Source organism: Macrobrachium rosenbergii, chromosome 41, assembly GCF_040412425.1.
Source record: "Macrobrachium rosenbergii isolate ZJJX-2024 chromosome 41, ASM4041242v1, whole genome shotgun sequence".
Lineage (NCBI taxonomy): Eukaryota > Metazoa > Arthropoda > Malacostraca > Decapoda > Palaemonidae > Macrobrachium > Macrobrachium rosenbergii.
In genome coordinates this window covers 46,555,007-46,575,360 of record NC_089781.1, presented here as the reverse complement: position 1 = coordinate 46,575,360, position 20,354 = coordinate 46,555,007, and the positions used below count along the sequence as shown (strand labels likewise).

The following is a 20,354-nucleotide window of genomic DNA, read 5'->3' as shown; positions in this document are numbered from 1 at the left end:
GGGAATTTTAACGGCCAGTGTTACCAACGCTGCAGGTAAAATCTTGTCACTTGAGCTACCATAACAAACGGTTGGCAATGCTGACACAGGTGTGCACCGACATGCCCCATTTTCGTCAATTGCTTTACTCAAGGTCAAAATTGATGTGGGGAAAGGAGGGTGGGAATCATTCAGGTGTTCAGGTAAGTATTACAATATTAGTTTTATTATGAAAACTTCATATTGCAACACACTCCCTGAACACCTGAATTAGCCCGATTAACAACATTTAGAGGAGGAGGGATCAATTCTATTGCACACCCCTTTGACAACTGCAGAGTTGGTAGCTCACCAATCTGCTCTGCATAAGATATCCATTTAGCCAAATACTCACCATATCAATCAATGGTTTTAGTGAAGAGAAATGCTGGAGAGTACTTTGATCAACAGTCAGGTCAGTACTCTCAGCTAGGATACCTATATAGTTAAACACTCACGTTATCAATCATTGTTTATAGTGATGAAACATGTTGGAGAGTACTTTGATCGCCTGTCAGGTCAGTACTGTCTCGGTGCTTTGATCTCCCATGTAGTTCTTCAGAACCTCTCATGTATGGAGGAGTACGGTGACCTCCCAGGTGGCTATTCATAGCCTCTCATGTATGGTGGGAAATACAGCAGTGTCGAGCTGCTGATCCTCCGGATAAGGTCCAACAATCAACGAGCAAAGAAGTATCTCAGTGCCGACGAAATAACCTAGCCTACTAGAGTACCCCCTTGGACTCTAGTAGGGAAACTATCAAAGACTAAGATACTTAAAACATACTAAACCTAAGTTCATGTGATTATATTATCACTGGTGCCTAAGAATTCTAAAGACTAAAAGGAATTCCTTTATCTGGTTAACCTAAGAATCTCCTCACTAAGCGAATACCGCATCAGCTAAATAAACGCCCCTAGATAATAGACTTCACCGCTAATGTGGACTAAGAGAATAACCCTCTGAACCTCCACACTAAGCGAATACCACCTCAGCTAAATGAACGCACCCTAGATAACAGACTTCGCCGCTACACGTGGACTAAGAGAATAACCCTCTGAACCTCGGCATTAATACCATCTCGCTGTGAGGCGAATCGAACATCTCTAAGTAAAATGAGTAAACACTGAGATGGACTTCCAAGTAGCTGCTTCCAGAATGGACGGCAGTAAATAATTCCTGGGAAAGGAAGATGAATTGGACATACTCCAAATACTGTGCAGTTGGGAAAATACAGAGCTGAAGCTGACGAAGAACAACCCTGAGAAGCCTGGGAAATCTCGTCCCTCTGAAAGTAACTAATCACATTCTCTGATAGCGGACGGGAAGGATTCGTGGAGAGACAAGTGTGTGTGGAAGCGGATGGAGTTTCGCAACCTTTGATAAATAGACTTTAATGCTCGCACCGAACATAAAGATATCTCCGCTGGATCACCAGTATTGAACACTTGCAGATAAAGAACTTTAAACGAACGAGGCAGAGTTTTAACCTCCGACTCTGTCTTCGCTCAAATTCCAGAAGACAGACAAATATGTAACATTCTCGCATAAGAACCCAACCTAGAAACTGCCTGAAGCTCGCCCAACCCTTTAGCTGAAGCTAAAGCCATAAGAAAAGGCAACTTCTTAGTGTCTTAACGTTATAGCTTCAATATGTTCAAAGGCAGGGGAAAGCAAGATAAATATTGAAATACCTCCAATAAGTCCCACGAAGGGGGCCCGAGTCGGCAAAACAGGATGTTCAATCTTAAAAGAACTTAATCATCGATTATCTTACTACTTGAAACTTCAGGAATGTGGAAACTAAATATATCACTAATTGTTGAGCAGTAGTCAGCAATAGCCGCATACGAAAGACTTGACTTTCCAGAGGAATAAAAGAAAATCCGCTATTTTGGCTATGGAAGGTCTAGAGATATAATATATAGACCTTCCTTACGACACTAACTTCTATATCATTTCTAGCTGAACCTGGTAAGGCTTACGGGTTGACTTACTCAATCTAAAAGAAAACTACTGTATTTAGACACAGCTTTAAGGAGTCCGGACTGTTTAGCAGCTCTCTTTACAGTTGCCCTGCAACTAGGTCCAGCACACGAGGGTTTGGATAATAATAGTAAGAATGCGGTCGTCTGAGAAGAAGTTTTACATGGTAGGGACATCGGAACTTCCGTAAGGAGCTCTACGAGTTCCGGAAACCAAGCGTGTTATGGCGAGCAGGGAGCTATTAGAGTCAAGGTCGTCTTGACATTCTCCCACAATTTCCCTATTACCTGATTAATGAGACAGGATGGAGGAAGGGCGTATACTTGCATGTGATTCCAACTTGTAACGTCACCTTGGTGACTATCAACATGGGGACACCATTAGAGAGAAATGATCCGGAAGACGATGGTTTAATCATGTCGCGAATAAGTCGACAGTTGCTGGTCACTTCCAGAGAACCTGATATATTACTTCCAGAGTCAAAGTCCACTCCCACCCCCAATACCTGAACGGGAGCGACTTAGCGAATCTGCCCATACTTTGAGACTCCCGATATAAATTGGGGAAGAAGAGACACTTTTCGTTATTCGCACCCTCTCAGGACTATGTGCTATAGTACTGAGTTCTGTTGAGCCTGTTCCCGCTCCGAGTTCTTCAGATACGACAAGGCAATTACGCTGTCGCTAAACATAGCCACTACTCTGGTGCGCACTAAGACTGTGAACAACTGAGGGCTTCCTTTGCAGCATTGATTTTCCCGAAGATTTATTGACTACTCTCGTTCCGAGGCCTGTTTACCAACCTTGATCTGAGGCATCTGTGTACAGATGAACGTCAGGAAGAGGGGAGTCGATAGACCTTTCCCCTGTCGATCCAACAGGCAAGAATCGCTCCCGACTATAACTGCGTTCTCGTTGTGGAAGTCCCAGCAATTCCTGAGACATACCTGAAGAGAAAGCGCATCCGGACACGAGACTCTGGAATTGAGAGAGAGAGAGAGAGAGAGAGAGAGAGAGAGAGAGAGAGAGAGAGAGAGAGAGAGAGAGAGAGAGAGAGAGAGAGAGAGAGAGAGGGGGCTTCTCCGAGCTGGTACTGGCCATTCCCTGCTGGACGGGAACCCTCTACCTGCTGAAGGACTGATTGGACTCTCTCTAGGATTGTGAAAACCCTCAGAGGAAGAGAGAGAATCCTCTTACCTGAATATGTTAGGAATCCCATAGAATTCCCTCCCTCTTACTTGCTCCTCCAGAGAGGAGGCCAGGATCAAACAATCGTCTAGATACCTCAACACTCTGTATCCTCGACGATGCATAATTGCCGACACCGGAGACATGAGTTAGAAGAAACCATGTTCGTCATACTGGCTACGTCATCATCCTTGAACAAGAATTAGCTAAAGCTAATGGTGTTCTAAGCAATTCCTCTTAAGAACATCCGGATACTGAGGGGGAAGATGACCAACATAGAAATTTCGACTTTCCTGCTCCAAACTTTGTAGACGAAGCCAAAACTTTCGCCTGGTGAGCCAGACCCCTTGAGATAAATTTATTAGGCTGCCAACAGCCATGGATCCGAAGGGACATAGCCGTCACTCTTTAGAACCCGCATTACAATAACTTGACCGCATCCAGACAGAATGTGCAAGAGCCTCAGTCTGATTGCGCAACACATACTTCAAGCACCTGCTTCCCTAAGAGAAGTCCCTACAAGCCAAGACGACGCCGGAGACTTAAACAGGATTACCTCAACCAACTCGCTGAGGGGCAACCTGACACCTGTCAAAGGATTACCTCGAACTGCGTAAATCGTCCTACTCAGAGAGAGAAGAGAAGAGTGCTGTCTATCAGAAGCAACTACCGATGCTAAGCGAACGTCCGCCTCCTCCAAAGCCTGGCTAACCCGATCGAACCAAACCAGCCAACACGAAAAAGAGGCAGGAGTTGGCTTAGTGTCATAAAAAAAAAAAAGCTCAAAAATCAGGAGGTCCGGAGCTCTTGCTTGAGGGTACGAAGAAGTAACATACTCAAGCCTCTGTCCATAATCGTTACTGCTGGCAAGAGGACATTCTAAGTCCATCAGAATCTCCAGCACCTACGGATAAGAATCCTGTTCCGCAATGTCCGAACAGTCTAGGAACAACAAAGGAGGAGGCACTGAATGAAGGCCCGGACAACGATGAAGAGTCCGCAATCGGACCAACCTTACCAGAATGCCGCGCACCCACACCTAATCGGGTACCCGGAGCTGAATCTGCATAGTTGGACCCGCCGGGAAGAGAAGGCTGAACCGATAAAAACCGGGAGCCAATTCCCCATTATTACCATGGGGAAGACAAGTGAGAGTAGCCAAACCCACATTGTTAAATCTTGGGGGAGGATGCACAAATGAGACCGCTGCGGAGGGATGGAAGATGATGAAGGAGGGAGAATGAAAGAGGTAGAAGCTACCCTGAGTTACCGCCACGGAAAATGCAGGCGATGAAAGCCACGGACCGCTCGGAGAAGGTACTGCACGCCCTGCCAAACCGCGGAGCGCAAACCTGAACTGGAATCGACAGGAAAATGCTGTGAATTACCTGATACTATCAGAACAGCCGCATGAAGCGGAAGCAAGGGGTTGTGCATACCCGAAGGAATGGAACAAGAGACCCCTGCGGCCAAAATCTGCCGAAACTGGGTTTTCGTCAGTCCGGAAGCGCCTCCTACCGGAGAAGACTGTACCGAAGAAGGAAAAGGCAGGAGGCATAGGAGTAGCAGACACATAAAAAGAAGTTACCCAAGAGGAGGAAAACCAAAAGCGAAGAAGGAGGGAAAACGGAAGATGCGGAAGCCGCAGGAAAGACCGGAGCAAAAGAAGAGAAGGCCGAAGAGGAGACTGAAAAGGGAGTAACAGAGAATGTGGGAGCAGGAGATGAAGCAACACATAACCCAGAAGAAAACTTAGAACAAAAAGGAAAGGTACACCGAATCTGCCACCCCTCACTAATCCTGAAAACATATCCGACATGAATTCTGGACACTACTGTGTCACATACTCTCTAATGTTGGAGAAAACATTCGAGAAAAAATATAACCTTTCACCATAGGTCTATACCTGTCGAAAAACCCCACCATCTGTTTTATAACCCGCCACCTCTAATTGCAGGTCCCGCAAATTACTTTAGAAGCCAAAAGGACACACCATAATCCACCTTACTAGATGGAGGAGTAGAAAATACAGGGAAGGGGGAAACTACAGTAGGAGATTTAGAAAACAGTAGGAAGTGAGTTTGAAGCAAAAGCAGAAGGATTCTGCCCCACCATAACTGAAACATTGACTTGAGACTGAGCCAGATCGAAAGAAGAGATGAAGGAGAAACTCTTGTCAGAGCACAAAAACCAATCGAACCCGAAACTGGAACCCATTCAGGAGAACGACACTGCACCATTAATACCTTCTCCTCACTACCAACCCCAAACCTATCCTCCTTTATCACACCTAGATCTTGATCCTAACATTATCAACATTAAATTTATCATTACTACAAGGGGGTTGTGGCAGGGGGGGAATCCTTCACTGCCTGCTCCATGCCGAGGGGGCCGGCAGACCCTACCCACTCGGAGGCTTGCGGTTCTGCCATTATCCTCAGCACCTGTTAGGGCTGGCTCTGGAACAGGCACGGGAGCTGAAAAGGAAGACTGATTAGACATCCTAACACTGCTACTATCCCTATCTGAGAAATGTTGAAGAAGACTAGCTATTGAATTTTCCTTACTAATTGCAATCCTATCCTCTATCTGTTTGACTACCTTTGAACTCGCTAAATCCATCAACTGATCTGTAGCAGAAGTCTGAGACACCTGAGGCAACGAGAATCTGACCGACGTCTGCCGCCCTTACTAGCCAAAGACTTGCGATGACGAATGTAATCATCCCTCTCTTGTGCCTTGCAATGGGAACATTCATTGCAATGAGTCTGGACATCACATTTAACCTTCCTACATACCTGACGGAATGTCTATCGTGTCTCAAGGTACTCATCCACCTTTGCAGGAAGAAGAAGCGATGAGCACCAGCATCCACCGTCGTAGGCAGTCGAGGCCGACGTCGAAGCCGATGGCACGGTAGTAGAAGGTGTGAAGTCCGTGATGCACAATCAAGACCAGGAACCAGAGAGTCCAAATCCAAAAGATGTTCCACGTCGAAGATATCCAGAAAATCCAGGAGAAAAACCATTAAATACAATCCAGGTCTTCACTACAAGTCCAAAATACAAAGAGGAGTCGGGCAATAGGATTAAAACCTTGCACTGCAGAAGGAAACAACCTTCCAGCAGCGCGAACAAAAAGCAATTGACAAAAATGGGGCGAGTCGGCACACACCTGTGTCAGCGTTGCCAACCGTTTGTTATGGTAGCTCAAGTGACAAGATTTTACCTGCAGCGTTGGTAACGCTGGCTGTTAAAATTCCCACTATAGTGGGATGGGTAATTGAGAGTTGTTCGGGCTAGTGGGATTAAGGGCTAATTCAGGTGTTCAGGGAGTGTATTGCAATAGTTATTTTAAAGCTCCATAGATACAAACTTCTTGCTTTATTTACATCATAAAGCCTAATAAGCATGAAAAGAAACTTCAGCTATCATGATAAGTTATTAAAATTGTGCTATTTCAAAGCTCCATAAATACACAGCTCTTACCGAACCTTAAAGCCCTTAGACCTGAGCATGGAAAAGCAGAGTGCTGATTTTGTACTTATAGGCAAATGAAGTGGTGAATATGACACATAAGACCTTTGGCTGCTACAGGAAGTTCCCATCTCATGCGACTCACTTTCCATTTAGAGCTTTGGTGAGCTGGAAAGTGTGCAATACATGTTTATAGGCCTATTTCAACCGTAGATGTCGGGAGGAAGGCACTCCAAGTACATAAAATGTGGGCATTGTATTACTGTTCCTTGTGTGAAAACAGTACTGCAAATTTATTGGGGGGAGACATGATAAAAGACAGGTTTCCCAACGTAAAGGTACACCTGTGATCAATTTGAACAAGGGAGTTAAAAAAATTAAACACAATACTGTATAGGCTAAATAACAAATACTGTAACGATATTTAGAACTTATATATATTTTCAGTAAGGGCCTAAGGAAAACAGGAAGGTCACTGGTTGTTTTTGTATGTGAGGGCATGTAGGCTTAAGCAGGATCTGAGTGTCTCATTGTTTGGTCCTTATCACAAGTGGTACAGTACTTGCTCATCGCAGACATTATGTATGGAGGGCATTCACATTGGGAAAATGGAATCCAGTGCCACATGATTGTTGGAAACTCAGTGAAAGATTTCTGCAGATTTGAGCTATGTTTTGGCACTGCGTACCCTTAATAACCTGGCTGCCATTATCACAGTGAGAATCCACTTCTACATCTCTTACCCTCTGTGGAAAGATGTAGGTGAGCTGTGGCAATGTTTGTAAAGGGAATTTAGGACAGGACAGAAAACTGAAATGAAGGAAGCAACCAGATTAGAAGACAGTTTTGATGGTCCAAAGGGGAATCAATACCTTTTAGTTTTCTGTAAAATAAAACTATTGAGATGGCTTTGTCTGTCTGTCCGCACTTTTTCTGTCCACCCTCAGATCTTAAAAACTATGGAGGCTAGAGAGCTGCAAACTGGTATGTTGATCACCCACCCTCTAATCATCAAACACACCAAATTGTGGCCCTCTAGCCTTAGTAGTTTTTATTTCATTTAAGGTTAAGTTTAGCCATGGATCATGCATCTGGCACCGCAACCTTCGCTTGACTGCATCTGAGGAGGAACTGAGAGCTGCCCAATTGTAGCTGAGAGTTTCATACTGCAGCACATAGAGAGGCTCATAATGATGTCAATCGAAGACAGTTACAACAAGATCGTGACACTGCAGCTCATCGAGAGGCTTGTCTAGATCCTCAAAGGTGCTTTTTTAACTTCGATTTGGTGGCCTTTTTAATTTCGATTTGGTCAGCCTAGGAACAAAGGCCACCACTGGGCCATGGCTAAAAGTTTCATGGGCTGCAGATGAGAGTTTCGTGGACCGTGGCTGAGAGTTTCATACAGCATTACAGTATAAGCTGTGCAGAAAACTTTATTGCGCCAAAGAAACTTTGACGCATTTTTTACTTGTTGATTAATGTGAAGACGTGAGGATGGGCATGGTTCTCTCTATCTCTCCTTCAGCCATGTCTTGGACAATGTGGGTGATTTTCTGCTTTATTATAATGAGTGCAAGTATGATTTGAAATATGAAAAAAAACCTTTTCATAAAGAATACTAATAAAAATTAAGCAAATTAAAGGAACTTTAAGAACTTATAACAAGCACTACAGGCTCTGATCCACTAACCTGCAGTTAGTAGGTGATCTTGTGCTTTGTTACAATGAGTGCGGGTGTGATTTGAAATATGAAAATAAACTTTTATAAAGATTATTAATAAAAACAAAGATCATTAACAAGAACTTTAAGAACTTTTGAGAGGCAATGAAGGCTCTGATCCACTAACCCGCAGTTAGCAGCAGGGAAAATTTTTTTTAATGAATTTTAAACTGCACATGCCATAACAAAAAATGAAAACATGATGAAAACAATGAATGGCAATGCTAATACCCATGCATTACATTCTTTTCAGTCCAGCATTTACCAATGAGTCACCCTTTGTCTTCCCAAGCACACATCACTGCAGGAAAACTACACACCCTGTCCAAGCATAGCCTTCTACCACAACATATCTTGCAGTTTGTGAGCTCCACTGTTTCTTTGTTACAAAGAAGCCTTAATAAATCAGTGCAGTGGCTCCAAAGTTTGCAAGACGTGTCTCTAGTCATAGTGACAGAAAGTCCAAGAGGGCCCACTGTGTGTCTCCTTCAGCAGAAAAAGTGTGTTAAAAGTGAGTGTTGGACATAACTGAGATTAAAGAAAAATCTTATGTCAGGATTGCTAGGAAATTAAATAAAAATGGATCATGGATTCATAAAACCTTCCAACTTAGGAAAAACATAAATGGATAGCTTGCTGCTGTGCCCACAATATCAAAAGTATGTTCAACAGTGCGGGATAAAGAGTTGGTATAAACAGACCTAATCCCTGCTTGAGCCATTCAGCATAAGGCTGATATTAAAGAGGGAACCAAGTCATTTGTAGCCCATATCCAGGAAAGCTATATTGATTCAAGCATCAATTTAACCTGAAGAACATAAAAATTACTGGAGAATTGGCATCTGCAGATGAAGTGGCCACCAAAATGTTTCCCGCAGAATTAAGAATACAATCAGAAATGGAGGCTACGATCCCAGGCAGGTGTTTAATTGGAACAAAACAAGCCTTATCTTGAAGAAATGCCTAGTAGACTACATATCCACCAAAGTGTGAAGCAGGTGCCAAGCTTTTAAGCATGGAAGAACAGGCAGACTATGGTGCTATTTGGCAACACAACTGGCCACATGATAAAGCCTGGTGTTGTATACCCAGCAAAATTTTCCCACACTCTGAGGAACAAAAAACTATGAGGCTCCTTCCTGTTTACTGGCAACACAATAATAAGGCATGGATCACTGCAATGCTTTACACGATGGTTTCATGGTTGTTTCATTCCAGAAGTAACGACCTACTTAAAGGAATAAGGTTTGCCTATTAAAGTGCAGTTTTGTTCCCGGGTCTGAGTCCAAGAGCCCTAATATCATTATATGTTAGTTTGGCTTCATTTTGGTGGAATTTTCCATTTGGTAAAATTTACTGGACCTGATAAATACGAAAAGGTATCAAAGCCGGGACTGGGTTTATATCTGAAGCTAAATAGTGGGAACTGTGGTAGGATCATCACCTACCCGATGATGTTTGGACCTGAGAGATTTCAGATTGATAGCTCAAGGGTGGAACTATTCTTTAGGGCTGGGCCAGGGATTCCAAGGGGGTGTCTGATTCTGGGGATAGGACTCTTGGCATTCTATCTAGTTTGTCCATAATATGATTAGGGTGCAGATGATTGTATTCTTGTAATACCCTCAGTCCTAGCAGGTGAGTTTGGTTTACACTTGGGCCACTCTAATTGTGTTGTGCCATCCCCTGTGGGGTAAGGTAGGGGCCGGACATTTGGGAGTCAGCTCTTACGTGTGCCACTGGTGGAAGAATGAACTCCATGAAAGACTGATGATATCTTTTAAGGCTTTCACAGTTAATTTTTCATTTTTTCTTTTTTTATTTGATCTTTATGACTAGTAGAAATAAAGAATTTAGTTCCCCTGAGCCCTCTGATGATATCATTTCAACAAAGTTGACGACAGCTGCACCCTCCTCGGACAACCTGCATTTGGAAATATCTAAGAAACTTTCTAGTGTAATTACACTGGAACCCTATGCTCAGCATAGAGCAAAGGGAAATTGATGAGAAATGTATGTAAAATAGGACCCGGAATATTTGAAACCTCTTATGATAAATATTTAACTTTTAATCTGGAAGATTCTAGTTGCTATATTTGTAATGTATATAGACATTGTGAAGTGTTGTGGCCAAGAACTAAGATATCATCTGAAGGTTGGGGCAAACTGACAGCAAAAGAAAGTGAAAAATTAAAAGCATTATTGCATCTTGGAGGAGTTAAAGTAGACTGTACAGTACATGCTTTTTGAATTACTCCGAGGGAATGTCATATGCACCACAACTGATGACATACTCGGAAGGGAAGCTGGTAGAAGGACAGAAAGATCAAGGTGGGATAAAAATTGAAAGAATGAAGCCTTAGTTCCACTTCCAGATTTAAATATTAAATTCCATTCTACTCAGTTTCCTAATATAATACAGGCAGCCTGGTTACGTTTTAAGGTTAAGCAATATATCCCAAGACCTAAAAGGTGTTTTCACTGTCAAGAATTTGGACATATGTTAGGGTCTTGTAAGCAAAAGTTACAAGGCAAGCCTGCCAAATGTGTTGAATATAGTGAACCAGAGCATGGTGTATGTAATAAAGAAGCAAAGATGTATGCCTTGTGGAAGACTATCATCCATCATCTTCATTTAATTGTGATGTGTACATCATGAAAAAAGAAATTGAAACATTAAGGGTAACTGAACATATCACATTTAGAGAGGCAACAGAAATAGTATTGAATCAGTATTTTAGACCTGGAGTATCCTTTTCCAGTGCTGCTGCCAACTGAAGAAGAAATATAAATGCTACCAGAGGTGCTTTCCTTGGTCATGTAAAGGGAAGGCCAGTGGAGACCTGTACTTGTGCCTCTTTGGAGACTGCACCAGTGGTTACTAGCACTCCTGCCTCTTTGGAGGCATCGCCAGTGATTTCGGGCATACCTGCCTCTTTGGAGGCATCACCAGTTTTCCGGCACTCCTGCCTCTTTGGAGGCATCAGAATTTTCTGCCACTCCAGCCTCTTTGGAGGCATCGCCAGTGTTTTCTGGCACTCCTCCCTCTTCAAAGGCGTCGCCAGTGTTTTCTGGCACTCCTCCCTCTTCAGAGGTGTCACCAGTTTTCTGGCACTCCTCCCTCTTCGGAGGTGTCACCAGTGTTTTCTGGCACTCCCCCCTCTTCGGAGGTGTCACCAGTGTTTTCTGGCACTCCTCCCTCTTTGGAGGTGTCACCAGTGTTTTCTGGCACTCCTCCCTCTTTGGAGGTGTCACCAGTGTTTTCTGGCACTCCTCCCTCTTTGGAGGTGTCACCAGTGTTTTCTGGCACTCCTCCCTCTTCGGAGGTGTCACCAGTGTTTTCTGGCACTCCTGCCTCTTTGGAGGAATCACCAGAGTTTTCTGGCACTCCTGCCTCTTTGGAGGAATCACCAGAGTTTTCTGGCACTCCTGCCTCTTTGGAGGAATCACCAGAGTTTTCTGGCACTCCTGCCTCTTTGGAGGAATCACCGGAGTTTTCTGGCACTCCTGCCTCTTTGGAGGAATCACCAGAGTTTTCTGGCACTCCTGCCTCTTTGGAGGAATCACCAGAGTTTTCTGGCACTCCTGCCTCTTTGGAGGAATCACCAGAGTTAATCACCAGAGTTTTCTGGCACTCCAGCCTCTTTGGAGGAATCACCAGAGTTTTCTGGCACTCCTCCCTCTTAGGAGGTGTCACCAGTGTTTTCTGGCACTCCTCCCTCTTCAGAGGTGTCACCAGTGTTTTCTGGCACTCCTCCCTCTTCGGAGGTGTCAAGTGTTTTCTGGCACACCTCCCTCTTTGGAGGAGTCACCAGTGTTTTCTGGCACTCCTCCCTCTTTGGAGGAGTCACCAGTGTTTGCTGGCACTCCTCCCTCTTCGGAGGTGTCACCAGTGTTTTCTGGCACTCCCCCCTCTTTGGAGGAGTCACCAGTGTTTTCTGGCACTCCTCCCTCTTCGGAGGTGTCACCAGTGTTTTCTGGCACTCCTCCCTCTTCAGAGGTGTCACCAGTGTTTTCTGGCACTCCTCCCTCTTCGGAGGTGTCACCAGTGTTTTCTGGCACTCCTCCCTCTTCGGAGATGTCACCAGTGTTTTCTGGCACTCCTCCCTCTTCGGAGGTGTCACCAGTGTTTTCTGGCACTCCTCCCTCCTTGGAGGAATCACCAGAGTTTTCTGGCACTCCTCCTTCTTTGGAGGAATCACCAGAGTTTTCTGGCACTTCTGCCTCTTTGGAGGAATCACCAGAGCTTTCTGGCACTCCTGCCTCTTTGGAGAAATCACCAGAGTTTTCTGGCACTCCTCCCTCTTCGGAGGTGTCACCAGTGTTTTCTGGCACTCCTCCCTCTTCGGAGGTGTCACCAGTGTTTTCTGGCACTCCTCCCTCTTCGGAGGTGTCACCAGTGTTTTCTGGCACTCCTCCCTCTTCGGAGGTGTCACCAGTGTTTTCTGGCACTCCTCCCTCTTTGGAGGTGTCACCAGTGTTTTCTGGCACTCCTCCCTCTTCGGAGGTGTCACCAGTGTTTTCTGGCACTCCTTCCTCTTTGGAGGAGTCACCAGTGTTTTCTGGCACTCCTCCCTCTTCGGAGGTGTCACCAGTGTTTTCTGGCACTCCTCCCTCTTCGGAGGTGTCACCAGTGTTTTCTGGCACTCCTCCCTCTTTGGAGGTGTCACCAGTGTTTTCTGGCACTCCTCCCTCTTCAGAGGTGTCACCAGTGTTTTCTGGCACTCCTGCCTCTTTGGAGGTGTCACCAGGGTTTTCTGGCACCCCTCCCTCTTCAGAAGTGTCACCAGTGTTTTCTGGCACTCCTCCCTCTTCGGAGGTGTCACCAGTGTTTTCTGGCACTCCTCCCTCTTTGGAGGAGTCACCAGAGTTTTCTGGCACTCCTGCCTCTTTGGAGGAATCACCAGAGTTTCCTGGCACTCCTGCCTCTTTGGAGGAATCACCAGTTTTCTGGCACTCCTGCCTCTTTGGAGGAATCACCAGTTTTCTGGCACTCCTGCTTCTTTGGAGGTGTCACCAGTGTTTTCTGGCACTCCTCCCTCTTCGGAGGTGTCACCAGTGTTTTCTGGCACTCCCCAGTCTTTGGAGGTGTCACCAGTGTTTTCTGGAACTCCCCCTCTCTGGAGGTGTCACCAGTGCTTTCTGGCACTCCTCCCTCTTTGGAGGTGTCACCAGTGTTTTCTGGCACTCCTCCCTCTTCAGAGGTGTCACCAGTGTTTTCTGGAACTCCCCCCTCTTCGGAGGTGTCACCAGTGTTTTCTGGCACTCCTCCCTCTTCAGAGGTGTCACCAGTGTTTTCTGGCACTCCTCCCTCTTTGGAGGTGTCACCAGTGTTTTCTGGAACTCCCCCCTCTTCGGAGGTGTCACCAGTGTTTTCTGGCACTCCTCCCTCTTCAGAGGTGTCACCAGTGTTTTCTGGCACTCCTCCCTCTTCAGAGGTGTCACCAGTGTTTTCTGGCACTCTTGCCTCTTTGGAGGAATCACCAGAGTTTTCTGGCACGCCTGCCTCTTTGGAGGAATCACCAGAGTTTTCTGGCACTCCTCCCTCTTTGGAGGAATCGCCAGAATTTTCTGGCACTCCTGCCTCTTTGGAGGAATCACCAGTGTTTTCTGGCACTCCTGCCTCTTCACAGACAGCACCAGTGGTTTTTGGAACTACTGCCTCTTCGGAGGTGTCACCAGTGTTTTCTGGCACTCCTCCCTCTTTGGAGGTGTCACCAGTGTTTTCTGGCACTCCTCCCTCCTTGGAGGAATCACCAGAGTTTTCTGGCACTCCTCCTTCTTTGGAGGAATCACCAGAGTTTTCTGGCACTCCTGCCTCTTTGGAGGAATCACCAGAGTTTTCTGGCACTCCTGCCTCTTTGGAGGAATCACCAGTTTTCTGGCACTCCTGCCTCTTTGGAGGAATCACCAGAGTTTTCTGGCACTCCTGCCTCTTTGGAGGAATCACCAGAGTTTTCTGGCACTCCTGCCTCTTTGGAGGAATCACCAGTGTTTTCTGGCACTCCTGCCTCTTCACAGACAGCACCAGTGGTTTTTGGAACTCCTGCCTCTTCGGAGGCATCGCCAGTGATTCCATGCACTCCTGCCTCTTCAGAGGCAGCACCAGTGGTTTCTGGAACTCCTGGCTCTTCGGAGGCGTCGCCAGTGATTTTATGCACTCCTGCCTCTTCACAGGTAGCACCAGTGGTTTCTGGCACGCCTGCCTCTTTGAAGGCATCACCAGAGTTTTCTGGCACTCCTGCCTCTTTGGAGGCATTGCCAGTGATTTTGGGCATTCCTGCCTCTTTGGAGGTGTAGGCAGTGATTTCTGGCACTCCTGCCTCTTCGGAGGTGTCGCCAGTGTTTTCTAGCACTCCTGCCTCTTCAGAGGCAGCACCAGTGGTTTCTGGTACTCCTGCCTCTTCGGAGGCATCACCAATGATTTCGGGCATTCCTGCCTCTTTGGAGGGGTCGGCAGTGATTTCTGGTACTCCTGCCTCTTCAGAGGCATCACCAATGATTTTGGGCATTCCTGCCTTTTCCGAGGGGTCGGCAGTGATTTCTGGTACTCCTGCCTCTTCGGAGGCATCACCAATGATTTCGGTTATTCCTGCCTCTTTGGAGGAGTCGGCAGTGATTTCTGGCACTCCTTCCTCTTCAGAGGCATCGCCAGTGTTTTCTGGCACTCATGCCTCTTCACAGGCGGCACCAGTGGTTTTTGGAACTCCTGCCTCTTCGGAGGCGTCGCCAGTGATTTCATGCACTCCTGCCTCTTCACAGGCAGCACCAGTGGTTTCTGGAACTCCTGCCTCTTCAGAGGCATCGCCAGCGATTTCATGCACTCCTGCCTCTTCACAGGCAGCACCAGTGGTTTCTGGAACTCCTGCCTCTTTGTAGGCGTAACCAGTGATTTCATGCACTCCTACTTCTTCAGAGGCATCACCAGTGTTTTCTGGAACTCCTGCCTCTTCAGAGGCATCGCCAGTGATTTCATGCACTCCTGCCTCTTCATAGGCAGCACCAGTGATTTCATGCACTCCTGCCTCTTCACAGGCAGCACCAGTGGTTTCTGGAACTCCTGCCTCTTCGGAGGCATCGCCAGTGATTTCATGCACTCCTGCCTCTTCACAGGCAGCACCAGTGGTTTCTGGAACTCCTGCCTCTTTGGAGGCATCAACAGTGATTTCAGGCACTCCTGCCTCTTCAGAGGCATCACCAGTGTTTTCTGGAACTCCTGCCTCTTCAAAGGCATGCCAGTGTTTTCTGGCACTCCTGCCTCTTCACAGGCAGCACCAGTGGTTTCTGGAACTCCTGCCTCTTTGGAGGCATAACCAGTGATTTCATGCACTCCTACTTCTTCAGAGGCGTCACCAGTGTTTTCTGGAACTCCTACCTCTTTGGAGGCATTGCCAGTGATTTCATGCACTCCTGCCTCTTCACAGGCAGTACCAGTGGTTTCTGGAACTCCTGCCTCTTTGGAGGCATCAACAGTGATTTCAGGCACTCCTGCCTCTTCAGAGGTGTCACCAGTGTTTTCTGGAACTCCTGCCTCTTCAAAGGCATGCCAGTGTTTTCTGGCACTCCTGCCTCTTCACAGGCAGCACCAGTGGTTTCTGGAACTCCTGCGTCTTTGGAGGCATAACCAGTGATTTCATGCACTCCTGCCTCTTCACAGGCAGCACCAGTGTTTTCTGGAACTCCTGCCTCTTTGGAGGCGTAACCAGTGATTTTCATGCACTCCTGCCTCTTCAAAGGCATCCTCAGTGTTTTCTGGCACTCCTGCCTCTTCACAGGCAGCACCAGTGGTTTCTTGAACTCCTGCCTCTTCAGAGGCATTGCCAGTGATTTCATGCACTCTTGCCTCTTCACAGGCAGCACCAGTGGTTTTTGGAACTCCTGCCTCTTCAGAGGCATCCCCAGTGTTTTCTGGCACTCCTGCCTCTTCAGTAACAGTTTCTGGAATTGTTGCCTCTTCGGAGGCATCAACAGCGATTTCATGCACTCCTGCCTCTTCGAAGGCATCCCCAGTGTTTGCTGGCACACCTGCCTCTTTGGAGGCATCGGTACTGGTTTTGTAACTTCTGCCTCTTCAGAGGTGTCGCCAGTGATTTCATAAACTGATACCTCTTCAGAGGCTGCACCAGTGGTTTCTGGAACTCCTGCCTCTTCAGAGGCATCACCAGTGATTTCTGGCACTCCTGCCTCTTCAGCGGTGTCGCCAATGTTTTCTGGCACTCCTGCCCCTTCGGAGGCAGTAGTTCCAGAAATCACTGTTGCTGCTTCTGAAGAGGCAGGAGTAACCAGAAAACACTGGCGATGCCTCCAAAGAGGTATGAATGCCAGAAAACACTGCCGACATCTTCGATGAGGCAGGAATGCCTGAAATCATTGGTGATGCCTACGAAGAGGCACGAGTGCCAGAAAACACTGGCGACACCTCTGACGAGGCAGGAATGCACAAAGTCATTGGTGCTGTCTCTGAGAAGCTGGGAGTGCCAGAAAGCTCTGGTGATGCCTCCAAAGAGGCAGGAGTGCTAGAAAACACTGGTGATGCCTCCAAAGAGGCAGGAGTGCTAGAAAACACTGGTGATGCCTCCAAAGAGGCAGGAGTGCCAGAAAGCTCTGGTGATGCCTCCAAGGAGACAGGCATGCCAGAAAACACTGGCGACACCTTCGAAGAGGCAGGAATGCCCGAAAACATTGGTGATGCCTACGAAGAGGCATGAGTGCCAGAAAACTCTGGTAATGCGACGCCTCCGAAGAGGGAGGAGTGTCGGAAAATACTGGTGCTGCCTCTGAAGAGGTAGGATTGCATGAAATCACTGGCGATGCCTTCGAAGAGGCAGGATTCTAGAAACCACTGGTGCTGCCTCTGAAGAGGCAGGAGTATGAGAAAACACTGGAGACGCCTCCAAAGAGGCAGTAGTCCCAAAAACCACTGGTGCTGCCTCTGAGGAGACAGGAGTGTATGAAATCACTGGTGATGCCTCTGAAGAGAGAGGAGTTCCAGAAACCACTGGTGATACCTCTGAAGAGGCAGGAGTGCCAGAAAACACTGGCAATGCCTCTGAAGAGGGAGGTGTTCCAGAAAACACCGGTGCTGCCTCTGAAGAGAAGGCAGTGCCAGAAAACATTGGTGCTGCCTCTGAAGTGGCAGGAGTGCATGAAATCACTGGAGACTCCTCAGAAGAGGCAGGAGTTCCAGAAAACACTGGTGCTGCCTCTGAAGAGGTAGGAGTGTCAGAAAACACTGGCAACACCTCAGAAGAAGCAGGAGTTCCAGAAACTACTGGGGCTGCCTCTGAAGAGGCAGGAGTGCATGAAATCACTGGCGACACCTCTGAAGAGGCAGGAGTTCCAGAAACCACTGGTGCTGCCTGTGAAGAGGCAAGAGTGCATGAAATCACTGGCGACACCTCCAAAGAGGCAGGAGTTCCAGAAACCACTGGTGCTGCCTCTGAAGAGGCAGGAGTGCCAGAAAACACTGGGGATGCCTGTGAAGAGGCAGGAGTGCATGAAATCACTGTTGATGCCTCCAAAGAGGCAGGAGTTCCAGAAAACACTGGTGCTGCCTCTGAAGAGGCAGGAGTGCATGAAATCACTGGCGATGCCTCCAAAGAGGCAGGAGTTCCAGACACCACTGGTGCTGCCTCTGAAGAGGCAGGAGTATCAGAAAACACTGGTGACGCCTCCGAAGAGGCAGGAGTTCCAAAAACCACTGGTGCTACCTGTGAAGAGGCAAGAGTGCATGAAATCACTGGCGACGCAAAAATGAAGCCAAACTAATATATAATGATATTTAGGGCTCTTGGACTTAAACCCAGGAACAAATTCCAGGGTTTTAGAGCCCCCTCACCACGTCAAGGAGGTCCCAAGTCGAGGGGGTTCTTGGAGCTATACATGGAATGCTGGAATGGAAACCACACCCCAACAGTGTGTCCTTATCCAGAATTTTGAAGAAATAACAATATCAAAAGTGAGAAAATATGTAAAAGTCAGTATCTAAGAAGTCAGTGCCACAAATGCAATTATCTACAATATATATATATATATATATATATATATATATATATATATATATATATATATATATATATATATATATATATAAATTTATTATATATATATATATATATATACAATTATTCTGACAATGATCAACCCAAAGAAAGAGAAATAATATGACCACAAGTGCAATGCAATCAGGTATCCTGTTTAAACTTGGATCAGTGGTGCATATGAGCACTTGGATGAGTTTTAGGGTGTCTCTAGTCCCAAAATTATTATAATACTGTATACCTGTACTGAATATAATAACCAATAACCTAAGTTAATGATAGTTCAAGGTTTATATAAAAGGAAGGCTATATCTATACAGGAACACACAACTATTAACAAGTTTGTAAACAAAGCAGCATACTTGTGATCGTTTTTCTGTCCCACCAACCACTCTTTCAACTGCATATTCCAGATCTACCCCAGTAACAACTTGTTTTGCATGTCGTGCAGCATGCAAGGCAGCCTCATTCACAACATTTGCAATGTCCGCACCTGCAATATAATGAGCATTAATGCAAATATAAATTTTTGGTACAAAAGATTCTATCCTAAACAATTATTTTATTCTAATACACACAAATTATAAAAAGAAATGGTCTTGTTTATCAGCACAGTACACCAGATTCAGTTTAGTAATGACAAACTAATCTATGTATGCACTTTCCCCATAGATATTCTTTAATCTACCAATAATTTGTTTAAAAATACCCTTTGTTCTGCAAGATAAATGCCAGTCTGATTCTAACATGAAGTGTCCCTTTGTGTTATATGAAGAAGGATATTATCAAAAGACAGCTCTCGTACATCTCTGGAGGCTCTCGAGAACGCCCACTGCACAAGCAAAGCAACTCTTATTTTCAGCAGTTAGCATAAATTCTAAAAGGGTCACCCAAAATAACTTGTTGCACAAAAAAATATGATAGATGAAACCAACATGAAGCAACTGGTTAGCCCACCTGAACCTACTTAACTGTTTCCTGATTAACCCTTAAACGCCGAACCTCTATTTACAAAAGTGTCTGTCGTATGCCGGCGGCGTTTGGGAGTTAGCACCGAAGCGGAAAAAAGTTTTTTTAAAAATCACAGCTGCTTTGTTATTAAGATTAAGAGTTCATTTTTGGCTCCTTTTTTTGTCATTGCCTGAAGTTTAGTATACAACCATCAGAAATGAAAAAAATATCATTATCATATATAAATATTGGAATATATGACAGTGCAAACAAAAATTTCATATATAATTGTATACAAATAGTGCTGTGAGCAAAACGGTTAAAGCTAATGAGTTATTTTTTTTCCGTTGTATTGTACACTAAATTGCAATGATTTTGGTATATAACAAATTGTAAAACGATCAAAGCATCACAGAGAAAATTTCACAAAATGATGCATGAATTCGTAACACGCGGATGTAAAAACAAGTTTTTTTCTAAAATTCACCATAAATCGAAATATTGTGCTAGAGACTTCCCATTTGTTGCAAAATTAAGGTAATTGATTGAATATTACTAGACTGTAAGTGTTTTAGCTTACAATTGCAGTTTTCGACCATTTTGGTCGAGTTTAAGTTGACCGAAGGTTGGATTTTTTCTATTTATCGTGATTTATATGAAAATATTTCAAAACTGATAAAAGCTACAACCATGAGTTATTTTTTGCTGTATTCTACATGATATTGCGCACATTTTTATGTATAACACTTTATGTAAGGCCTAATATAAAATGGTGCGAAAATTACGACAAGGTGACTAAAGAAATTCTGAGATTTTCAGCCGAGTTACCGTGCGAGGAGGTAAGGAAAAAGTTTTTTTCAAAAATTCACCATAAATCGAAATATTGTGCTAGAGACTTCCCGTTTGTTGCTAAATGAAGGTAAATGATTGAATGTTACTAGAATGTAAGAGTTTTAGCTTACAATTGTGTTT

The 20,354-nt window shown here is 45.4% G+C and overlaps 1 protein-coding gene across 1 annotated transcript in view; it reads right to left on the bottom strand.

Moving 5' to 3' along the window:
- The window catches only part of Spg7 (Paraplegin), a 794,115-nt gene that overhangs the window by 142,518 nt on the left and 631,243 nt on the right, over positions 1-20,354 (bottom strand). Inside the window, 1 exon segment of the mRNA XM_067084903.1 lies at positions 18,794-18,924. Coding sequence (XP_066941004.1) covers positions 18,794-18,924 — 131 coding nt within the window.